The sequence below is a fragment of the Cibotium barometz genome, chromosome 61 (genome assembly GCF_041138505.1).
Source record: "Cibotium barometz isolate CiBa-2024 chromosome 61, ASM4113850v1, whole genome shotgun sequence".
Classification (NCBI taxonomy): Eukaryota; Viridiplantae; Streptophyta; class Polypodiopsida; order Cyatheales; family Cibotiaceae; genus Cibotium; species Cibotium barometz.
Window position 1 is genome coordinate 27,631,161 of NC_141106.1, and position 11,813 is coordinate 27,642,973.

At 42.2% G+C, this 11,813-nt stretch overlaps 1 protein-coding gene across 1 annotated transcript; it reads right to left on the reverse strand.

Annotated features, from left to right (window-relative positions):
• Nucleotides 1-6,277: 6,277 nt before the first annotated feature.
• On the reverse strand, nucleotides 6,278-10,432 carry AIP2 (RING/U-box superfamily protein). The gene is made up of 5 exons (XM_086794767.1): nucleotides 10,134-10,432; nucleotides 7,719-7,935; nucleotides 7,365-7,624; nucleotides 7,002-7,211; nucleotides 6,278-6,924 (listed from the first exon to the last, which is right to left on the reverse strand). The coding sequence occupies exons 1-5, from the start codon at nucleotides 10,314-10,316 to the stop codon at nucleotides 6,808-6,810; spliced, it is 987 nt and encodes a 328-aa protein (XP_086650893.1). The 5' UTR covers nucleotides 10,317-10,432; the 3' UTR covers nucleotides 6,278-6,807.
• Between the last annotated feature and the right edge of the window lie 1,381 nt (nucleotides 10,433-11,813).

Consider the following 11,813-nt stretch of genomic DNA (forward strand, 5'->3'; position numbering starts at 1 on the left):
CTCATGGGGTGTATCCCAGATACCATATGAATCCTTATGAAGCACACACCAACCCTCCACCATCCTCAGGCAGCATGGTTCATAGATGGGATATATCCTCCAGGCCTAGGGGGTAGCTTTAGGAATTGTACCATCAGCACCTGCATAGTCAGTGCAAGAGCCAAGATCGGAAAGGAATAAACCAGCTCACATCTCCAAAATTTTCACTAAGTTTGATGGATCTGGAGACCCCATCCCTCATCTAGAGATGTGTAACTAGATTTGTGAGGCATTTGGCCATGTGGAAGATCAAGTTAAGGTGAGTGCCTTCAGCCTCACCCTCAATGGAAAAGCTAGACAATGGTGGTTTTGGTCACTAAAAGTGGAAGACCAAGCTACCTTTGATGCCTTGAAAGAGACCTTCAAAGTAGGATATTTGAGACAAGGAACTCGATGGAGTCCAATTGAACAGTTGCATAATGTAAAATAGAAAGAGGGAGAATCCATCCGGAAATATATCAATTGGGTGAGATATCTTCACTCTTGTTGTACGATAGGAAAAAGTTCTCTGACGAAAGACTGATCGATCCACTCCTAGAGGGACTTGAAGATGTAGCCCTACATAACTCCCTATATGCTATGGGGCATACCTTCTTTGAGCAATGTTTTAGAAGCACCAAGATTATGGGAGGAAATAAGAGGAAATATCATATTGATGTGGTGGGCTAACTTGAAACATGACTAGTGGCCTAATCCAATAGGGTAGGGAGCCCCAAGATTAGGAGGAAGCAGGGTAATATGGGTGGCTAAGGTTATTATTAATAAATCCATGTGCACTAGCTCTTTTATGGCAGCTTGGTTATTTATAGCACTTGTGAGTACTATAGTAGTGAAACGTGAGTTATTGATGTCATAACCTCACTATTGGTCAATGTTTTGACCAAGACTCTGGCTATGCATGTGGTAGAGCATAGATCAACATGTCAAAGAACTGGCATGGATCTATGGGAGTTAGACCTTAGCCCTAGCTCTCTCGTGGGTAGTTCAAAGCATAGAACCTACGGTTGAGAGTTAAATTTGCAGCAATGTGATGAGCTATGTTTGACCAAGACTCTGGCTATGCATGTGGTAGAGCATAGATCAACATGTCAAAGAACTGGCATCGATCTATGGGAGTTAGACCTTAGCCCTAGCTCGTGGGTAGTTCAAAGCATAGAACCTACGGTTGGGAGTTAAATTTGCAGCAATGTGATGAGCTATGTTGGATCAAATGCTAGAATCAACATCATTAGCATAGAGATTAGATGATAATTAAGATATGATTAGTGAGTAATTAATTGATAGCTTAATGTAGGCATGGATAATCAAAAACTAGCAAATTCTCATTAGGCCAATGCCTCAATTTATAGGGTTTACATCCAAGCATCTAATCCCACTGATTTCTCCTTGATTCACTCGCCTCTTTTGCTTGATTCTCTCCACCTCTTTCCAGAATATCTCCACACCTCCTAAATCTCCTCATGCTACCCTTTATTCTCTCCTAGTAGACACCTCACCTTTTCACAGCTTCTCTCACATTTATAGATTCTCTTTTACAGCCTCTTGCTAAGGGCTTGTTCCCGCACACACCCTATTCACTTGTATATTTCAACACCTCCCCTCAAGTGAATAATCCTAGCACACCTTGACCCTATACCAAGTTTCCCTCTTACTTGATAGTCCCCGCGACCAGTGCCTCAAGTCTCTAAACTCATAGTCCTTGACACTCTCTCTCTCTATGTGTCCAAGGCTACTACAAGTACCCGTGACCTTGACTAAAGTGCTCACACATACATCTACCACATGGCCTACATCATCGGTGGCTTAGAGGTGGTTTTACTCTGTTGGGGTAGGTTACATTGGGTTGTGGGGTTTCTCCCTCTCTCTCTCTCTCAGAAAAGATGATTAGACTCCACTTCCTTAGGAGCCTCCATGAAGTTTTCCGATGTCGTTCCTTCTCCCACTGGGTTTACTGTAGCAGTCTCTTACCATGTGTCCTGGCTTTCCACAATTGTGGCAAGTGAAGGTCCTTGCTCCTACTCTACCTCTTCCTCGTCCTCGTCCTCGAGAGAATCCTCCTCAGGTGAAGAATGCCTTTTCTTCTCCTGTTGTTGAGTCCAGCCATTTCTTCTATTTGACTCTAGTCTCTTGCTCTAGTAGAGCTCCTTCTATCTCGTGCAGCTTCAATTCAGGTACATTCTTTAATGTTACTACAATGTTTTCATATTCACCTTTGTACACACTCTTCAGAAGCACTGCTAGTGCCTCATCATCCAATGGTTGTGCTTAATGCTTTTATATTTGTTCAAGTGTGTGATTAAAGGTTCACTTTCCTTCATATCCAGTTTGTAGAATTGCATTAACAGATTTATCTTTGAATTTTTTGCTTGAGTGCCAAATAATTTATTGAGTTCATCCTATGCATCTTTTGCCCATTGTATCCCTATGATGTGATGAAGGATTTCATCATTTAAACTGAGTGCAATAAGTCCTAACGCTTTCTCATTCCCTGCTCTTCCACTCATTTTTCCCTCTCACCTATGGGCATTCATCTCTTCCCTCAACTAGCCCCCACAGATTTTTCCTCATGAGCAATTAATCATTGATTAGCAAGTTAATCCTCTGTTTTGTGTGCAAAAAACAGAGTATGCGCGGGGAGTCCAGATCTGGGACCTTAGAGTTCAAATGAGCTCAAATCCTTTCAAGGCCATCAAAAGCAATTAGTCTAGTAGAGGATTAAGCCAAGAAACACAAGATTTAACCAAACATTGAATGCTTAATCTCTGTTTTACCAAAGTCACCTGTACATTTGATGAAGAGCTTGGATCTCACTGTAGACTTGATGAAATAAAAATTTATCTTCACCAGCTTGTAGAGCACCCTTGAAAACCCCTAGGGCCAAGAGGAATTAGAGCCATTGTACCTGGTGCAAATAAGATCTTAATTTTCTTCCAAAAAAAAAAGGTGCCTGTAGATTCGTGAATTTCGACAGCTATACGAGCAGCAGTTTGGCGCATTTCTTTGATGGGCTGGAGCATGGGGCTTGTGGCTATGTGTGGCTAAAAGCTTGGAGGCTATTGTTAATCTTGGAGGAAGATCAAGCCCCTCCACTAGCTAGGGGTGCAGAGAGCTTGTTGAAAAAGAGGTAAAAATCTTAATTATCTACTAATCCTAATTAGCTAAGTGATTAGTAAGATAATAGGCTCATAAGATTGATGGATTCTAGGCTAGGCGCTCTGATACCATGTTAAATTTGCAGCAATGTGATGACCTATGGTGAATCAAATGCTAGAATCGACATCATTAGAAAAGAGATTAGATGATAATTAAGACGTGATTAGTGAGCAATTAACTGATAGCTTAATGTAGGCATGGATAATCAAAAACTAGAAAATTCTCATTAGGCCAATGCCTCAATTTATAGGATTTACATCCAAGCATCTAATCCCACTGATTTCTCCTTGATTCACTCCACCTCTTTTGCTTGATTCTCTCCACCTCTTCCCAGAATATCTCCACACCTCCTAAGTCTCCTCGTGCTACCCTTTATTCTCTCCCAACAGATACTTCTCACCTTTTCACAGCTTCTCTCACGTTTACAAATTCTATTTTACGGCCTCTTGCTAAGGGCTTGTTCCCACACACACCCTATTCATTTGTATAATTCAAAAGAGCTAGCCTACACCCCTCTTAGGGGGTTTGTACTAATCACTTGTGTTTTGCATTTAGGAAATCCATGGGTTGTAACATGTGCATCATTGGCTGGATGTGAACTTGCTTCGAGGTGAAGCACGCTTTAGTGGTGTTTCTAGTTGCTCTCGCTTTTGCATCTTGCACACTGCAAGAAGAAATGTGACATGTAAGGAGAGCATCAAATGACATTCCACTATAATCAATAAAAGTAAAAAGAAAGAATATTGTACATTAGGAATAGGATTTCACCTTGGTTGTCTACTGGTGGTGGCCTTACTATTGCAGGTCACATAAAAAGTAGCTGTAATCAAAAATTTCTTCTTTGTTGGTGGTGTCATCTCTGTTCATTAGAACGGTAACTTTGTTTAAGAGATGGTTTTGGAGGTAGAGAACCTTCTGATGTGGAGTGAGAGGACATTTTTGGATATTTATTTGGCTTTACACATCATGGTTGGCTTGACATGCACACCACCACAACAACAAACCCTATTTTCAACATGTTAGCAACATGTTGAAAATAAACCCTATTTCCAACATGGTTGGCTTGACATGCACACCACAACAACAACAAACCCTATTTCCAACATTTTGGCAAAGTGGTTGGCTTGACATGCACACCACCACAACAACAAACCCTATTGCCATACATATTGAGCAAAACAGATGTGCATAGGATGGCAACAATATGGGGGTCTCTTTCTATCAAGCACCTTTTGTACTCACAAGGGGCGTTGATGAAGTCATTATTGCATGCTTCCTACATTACCACGAGAATTAGCCCAACATGGTGAAGGGGAATGCAACAAACGTGGTGTGCTAATGTGCATGCATAAATGTGTTTTATATAGTTATCTGTTTTATATAAAATATTACTTAGTCTCTAAGCAAGTCTCTTCATGGCAAACAGTCCATTATTTAGCCAACTCTCCATAGTCCCTTCTAAGTGGTAGGGCGGTCGCACAAGGCATTGCTTATATTTATATAGTAATGTTTCACACAGGTTTTGCCACGACTCTCAATTTATGAGAAGTGACTTTGCTTATACTTGATAAAATATATAAACACCACGGTTCAACTAGAGTGGGAAGAGGTGTTTTTATTGGTCCCTTGCCCAATTATTTGGTCCAAAATGGTTGTAATCATTAGCATTAATGTGTGTGGAGAAAGATGTGTTCTCACAAGCAAGGGCATTGCAAGTAAGTTTTGATAGGACATGGCTTTCTAAGTGTAAGATTTTCTCATTGTTGTGAGGGGGGCAACATCTTGGGGAATGTTGGAAACCATAGGCAACTCATCTAAAGTGCTCTAACCAATGAGTATGGAGTATAGGGGTCAACTTGCATGAATGCCAAGAGATACCATCACTAGGAGGGAGTGTTGGAAATTATAATGATGAATAGGGTGTGTTTAATGGGGCGAGTTCATGAGCCTTATTATTTGTGTGCACATCGTCCGAAGGACAATAAATTAAAGGTTATTTGCATAGTGTACAAGGCTGGTAAGGAGACACATGGACTTGTAACCTATTTAAAAAATCAAATGAAAAGAGACATCAAACCATTAAATCAACTCTTATCTAGAGAGAGAGAGAGAGAGAGAGAGAGAGAGAGAGAGAGAGAGAACACCATAGCATGTGAACACCAATACTCCCCAATTTCATGATAGCCGTAATAAGGAGAAAGAAAGTTATATTAAACGTCTTCAAAAGACCCAATGGGTCTATGATACCAGAAGTGATACAACATTATCCATGTAATCTCGACATGAGAGAGAGAGAGCGCTAAATTTGGAGAGGGAAAAATGAAATGAGATCAAGCGTGAAATAAGAGAAAGCAAGTTAGAGCTTCTATTTTGGAAAGATTGAGCCCTCTAAAAAAACTCAAGTTTTACCTTGCTATTATTACCTTGATTGCTATCTCCTTTCTCTTGATAATACCCTTGCCCTTGCTCTAACTATTACTCCTCCTATTTCCCTTGTTATTTTCTTCATTAATATTACGGTTGCTTTTAGTGAAGGTAACACCTATCCTCCAATAGTAACATCAAGAAAAAAACCCTATATTACTTGAAGAAAATTATAGTGCCAATATTTGGTGACTGTGGAAGATGAAATGTAAGTCAATATTGAAAGCGCTTTGGTCCTACAAGGAGGGCATAGCAAGATGCACATTTTATGAAGGCAACCAAAAAGTAAACATTAGGAGGACAATTATTAAATTTAATAGGACAATACTATAATAATCCCCCCAAAGTGGCAAAACCAAATCTAGGCTCCCTAAATGAGGGGAATAATATGAAAAACAAAATTCTGGACACACGTTTCACCCCCCAAGTCTAAAAACCTAATTGAGAAACTATGCGGGACCAATCCTTTTTAGAGACAAGAAGGGGACCAATCCTTCCAGAGGGTTTTCTATACATACAAAGCAAGAAGGGGAGCAGTCTTTTTAGAGGGTTTTCTATACCTATGATGAATACCTTAAATATAAGGCCACATGTATTTAAAATTAATGTACGAACCCATCATGGCCTTTAAAATCGGAACAACACATCAATTGCCTTTAAAAGTTTAATGAACTCAATTCACCGCCTCTCCTCACTTGCCTTATACATTTTGAGTTAGAAATGAAACATAGAAGAAATGAGAAAAGAACCACATATATGCATACTTCTTCGGCAATGGTGCTCGGCTTTGCAACCACAGAATGATCCTTGTATGTCAAAGGGTTGTGGACATGAAAAAAACACCAATATGCAATTAAGGACATCATCAAGATCGTACGAAGTCTGGTTACAGTCGTAGAACTGCCAAAAGGAAGCCTAGCAAAGCTACACGGAATACGATGCCTTGCTTGCTAATAGGACAATCTTGCCCAGGTAGAGCAATTTGCCAGCAACCAACTATGCAAGATGGAGGTACAATGGCCTCCCCTGAACATATTTTATTTGGGAAATAAACAATGGGTATGGTATGGGCATTAGGTGTTCAAAACAACATAAAGAAATGTCCAAAGAAATGATCATAAAGAAGTGATACACAATGTGGTCAACCACTTAATGGTTTGCTCACATCCATGAACTCCCAAGCTTACACCATCAAATATACATAAACTCTCCACCCGGTAGGGCATTCTCAGCACCCTTTTTGCTTTCATATTCTTCATCATCCGTTCGAAGCTCGAATCGACATATCGGACATGAATTGTGTTCATCCTGTCATCCACAGGCACCACCCACATGAGGAGTTTTCCAACAAGTAAAAAGGTGCTTCTGAGGATAAGGTAACCTACCAGCCATGGTTTGAGACAATCTGGATGGAACAAGTGTTTACAAGGCATTTCCTGCATCTTGGCACCGATCACCAGCTGCTCTCTGCAAACAGCACACTCCACATCTTCACCAAGCTGCTTTAACAACAGATCCGTCACATCTTTTACCGGCAACTTTGCTACCACATCTTTTGAAGCTGGTGGTGTGCCACGGGGCACACCGCCCACCTCCTGCACAAGGAAAATACACTTCTTAGTAAAGCTCTGGGAGAGCCTTGAAGGCCACCCGGACCTTTATTCCATCTAGTCTGATGCATGTCATTACTAGCACCTAAACGCCTTGAGATGTGTTATATGAGACAAAATGCACCATGTCCACACTACCTGTAGTGTTGCTTGTATGGCTTCTTCCAGCCCAATGTCAAATTCGTTGAGCCCATTCACTCTCTGCATCAATTCCTCTATATCAGCAGTCACCCACTGATCCAGCTGTGGTGGTTCCGTTCCTGACGTTTGCCCAGGGCTCGCGTTCCTCTGTTCATGCTCCGTCACTAAATCCGCTAGCAGATTTTGGGCCACCAACCATGCCGGACGGGGTGGCTCTGGGTCCACTGTTAGCTGCCCTTCAAACAGAAACCCTGGGTCTGTCACCAGTCAAAGGAAAACCTCAGTTCCCCATAACTTTTAAAATGAAACCATACAAATGTTAACAATTTACAAGGGGGACTTAGCACCCACCTCTGCCTGTCCGTAACACTGCAGGAACCTCCTCCTTTTGCAGATCTCCAATTATTTCGTGAGCTTTTGTGATGTAGGATTTCATGCTTTCTTTTTCCTCTGGCTTTGTCACCACCTTTAAAGTTGCTTCAAATAGCTGTAAGCCTGCCATCCAAAAGCCTACAGCAGTGTATCGAGTTTTCAATAAAGTTGCAGCTCTGCAAACTGCAGTGTAGATCTGCACCCATCACACCAATGCAATGTGCTCAAACCTTTTAGTGATCTCATGTACCTTACATTAGCTATTAGTCAAAGCAAGCCTAAGTTAATTTCTGATTGAACTTCAAACTTTGTCACACTCCGCCTAGAAGGCATCTCCCTAGACAGCAATTCAGGTGCAGCAAGCTAGACGGCCGAGACCCACTGGTCTAAGGAGATGTTCCACCCCACAGCTTCAGATCCGAGAGATCCTCCAGAGATACAGGAGAGCCCCTCCACAGGAAATGGATGTTGAGAGCCTCTATACGGTCATAGATGTCGAGGACCCACTTGGATTCCCTCACATTGTACTATTGTAGCATTGTACCAGTGGCACTTACAGGACTGTTGTTTCTTCTCTCAGCTCTAGTTGTTTAATCATGTTTTTTTTTCCATGATTTTGTCACTTCATGGACACATTATACCACTTTTGGTCTCATAGACTCTTTGGTCTTTTGTAGACGTTAATAGAACTCTCTCTCTCTCTCTCTCTCTCTCTCTCTCTCTCTCTCTCTCTCGCGCGCGCATGGCGCCATTGTTTGTTTCTGCTGTGGTCTCCACGTTCACACTTCACACGCCTCTCCACATTGCATAGCTCGGCCGACCTGCACGAAGGGTCAGAACACCGGTGCCCTTGCTTCTGACTCCAGCCCACCAGTGCCCCTGGGGCCTTGCTCCAGCCCCTCAAAGCGTTCCAAGATCCAACCAGTTGCTCCATGACCTCCAGCCCCTGCTTCACCCAGCAGCTCGTCTACTCACCCCTGCCCTGCTCAATCTCCCAAGCTCACATGCAGCTGCAGCCAAGCAGCCGATCATCGCCATACAGCAAGAGAAATCTTTTTTCACACCCCTTGTAAGACAGGGCTTCTATGCAAGCAAGCTCCATGTTAGGTATTTTGGAGTCTCGTGTGTGCATGTCCATCTCGTGTTTGTATAACAGTGGAGATGAAGTTGTGGATCGAGCAATCATCAAAGAGAAATAAAGCAAACTCATCTTTGAGCTATCCCATGCTTACCTTTCCTTGCATGACCCGTATTCCCCTGCACATCAATACCCCTACCAAAACCTGTAGCCAAAAACTGCAACCCTCCCCCTTTTTACGTCCCTTTCCCCATATCTTTCTCCTCTTCTTTAAGGCGCATTCCCCATTTTTATATATAAAATAGATATATGTTCTCTTTGAAAATCCATATCTTTAGCAACCATCCACCCCCCAAGATGCCCTATTGATCATTTTTTAGGCAATCGCCATATGTAACACGAGTGGAAATTCCTAAGAAATAGCCTTTTTTCTAAATTTAGCCAAATAAAAAAACATTGTTGCACATTGGGCACCATATTTACATGCACCTTGACCTCTTCCTGCTTGTCTTTGCTAGCACATTGACATGACATATGGTATTTGCTTCCACATTTGAAGCACTTGCCTTCACGTGTGTGCTACACCCTTTGCTGTGGTGTCAACCCATAAGTGCTCTTCTTGTTCCAAAGCTTCTTCTCTCAAGAGTAGCCGTAAATTTTCCTCTTTGGATCCAGCAGTTGCTAGGGATGCCACACATAGCCCTTCCAATCCAAATTACACTAAACTTCCCGAGTAAACACTGTTGATTTTAAAGACCTTCAGAAGCTGTTTGAAGTGGTAATAACAGCAGCAGATCTTCCACAGCTACCACATCCAATGATATTGTCCCACAAGAAGACAGACAACCTGAAGATGCATCAGATCCAGGTGGAGTGTTGGCCGGTGACTCTATTCCAAGATACACAGGATGGTCACATGCATGGATGCATGTGTCATGCTTCTTCGGAATATATGACCTGAGTAGGAGAACACTGGCCGTTTCTGATCCCAAATAGATATAGCAACAGAGGCCAGAGTGACTCTAGGCGCATGCCCTGGTAACAATGAAATGATTTTGGGGCATTTCGAGCATTGGGCCAGCCCTGGCTCGGGGTTGGGCATGTGAGAGGGCCCACATAGGGGATTTTAGGGTCCCTTCAATCCCATTGCAAGGGTAACATTAATGCTGCGCCCAAATCAACTACAGAACACTTTCGAAAACCCATCAACGATATCACCTACTACTGTTTAGAAAGCAAAGCACAAACCAGTACAGTTCCAAATACAGATCGTGAAGAAGGACCCATGTCGTGAAAAAGCACCGAGCATATCATACCAGTTTTTGATCTGACCGTGATGCACAAGGGTAGAGATCTGAGACCATATGGGTGAGGGAAGTCACTGCGCTCTCAAAGGTTTGCTTCTTGCCAAGCTGCTTTTGCAAATCAGCCAAACGGTCCACCACGGAGCTCCTCTCATCAGCAATCTGCAACTCTTTTCCTCCTCTCTTCAGGGCCATCAGGCTGCTCTCTCTCTCTCTCTCTCTCTCTCTCTCTCGTTCTCGTTTCTTGCTTTCCACTCTTGCTGCGTACAAGTCAGATTCCTATTGAAACTAAGATTTTAATGAAATCAACCGCCCATCTCACGTATCATTAATTAATCAACATGTTTAAAAAAGAAATTGGTGTACCTTAGGTTCTTTCAAGGTTTTAGACATTTGACACACAAGATTTGTCATGATGGTGATGTGAAATGATGTGAAATTTTGCATGGCTTTGTGACAAGTATTAAATCTTATATGATAAAAGAAAATTCCTTGAGTTTGCATGCACACCGGCTCTCTCTCTCTCTCTCTCTCTCTCTCTCTCTCTCTCTCTCTCTCGATTTTACTTGTTTTTTTGTATGTCTCTCTCGATTCTACTCGTTTGTGCAAAACATAGCCAGGCATGACACATCACTAGGACTCTCTCTCTCTCTCTCTCTCTCTCTCTCTCTCTCTCTCTCTCTCTCACACACACACACACACATAGCATGGCAAAGGAGGAGGAGGACAAGTGGGTAGGCGAAGGAGGAGGAAATGGCACCGTTGATGTTGTAGGAGGAGGCAGAGGAGGAGGTAGGTAGAGAAAGAGGAGGAGGAGGAGGAGGGGCAATTAACGAGGAGGAGGATTAAGGTTTCAACCTTATTAAGGTTTTAACCCCTTATTAAGGATGAAAACCTTAGCATTTCATTAATCAATTAATGTGGACGATTAGTTGTCACTAATTAATAAATGAAAAAGAGCGAATAGGCACAACTAATAGGGGTGCACAATGGTAGTTTTAGATTCTATTGATTAATCTCAACTAAAAATAAAGGTGTAGACAAATGAAGTTTGAAGGTATCAAGAGTAGATCTTTTTTTAGTAGGCTATCAAAATCAATCTACTATGAATAGCAAGTTTTGCGCATGGCATTTTTCCCCTATACATGAACTTCTTGCACCCTCCGCCGCCGCTATCTCGATTGTGCCGTTTTGGGGATGCACTAAAGGGCATAAAGGGAGACCATGACCTCTCTCTCTCTCTCTCTCTCTCTCTCTCTCTCTCTCTCTCTCTCTCTCTCTCTCTCTCGTGCTCGTCAACTTAGGACTTGCAAGGGAGACTTGTTCTCTCTCTGTACGCAGTCTTTCTCACAACCAACAAGGGAGAGAGTGATCTCTCTCTCTCTCTCTCTCTCTCTCTCTCTCTCTCTCTCTCTCTCTCTCTCTCTCTCTCTCTCTCTCTCATGTGTTGTTGCAAGAGGGTTGTGGTCCTCATGCACAAATTCAATAAAATAATGGACAAAACGCATTCTACATCTCTCAAAACACCATAGCTTATATTGAGAAATAAACTTGCATGAACATCAAACAAGAGAAGATGCACGACACACACATTGGGTATAATCTCCCCCCACTTGCTTGATTGCTCACACTTTCAAGCAAGTGTATTTAGATATCTTTTCATTATTAGGTGAGCTAAAAATGACTTTTACA

Coding starts and splice junctions, on each gene's coding strand:
- AIP2 (XM_086794767.1), bottom strand. CDS start 10,316: ATGGCCCTGAAGAGAGGAGGAAAAGAGTTGCAGATTGCTGATGAGAGG. Junction 7,936..10,133: donor CACGGTCAGATCAAAAACTG/GTATGATATGCT, acceptor TGATGGGTGCAG/ATCTACACTGCAGTTTGCAG. Junction 6,925..7,001: donor ATTGTCTCAAACCATGGCTG/GTAGGTTACCTT, acceptor TGTGGATGACAG/GATGAACACAATTCATGTCC.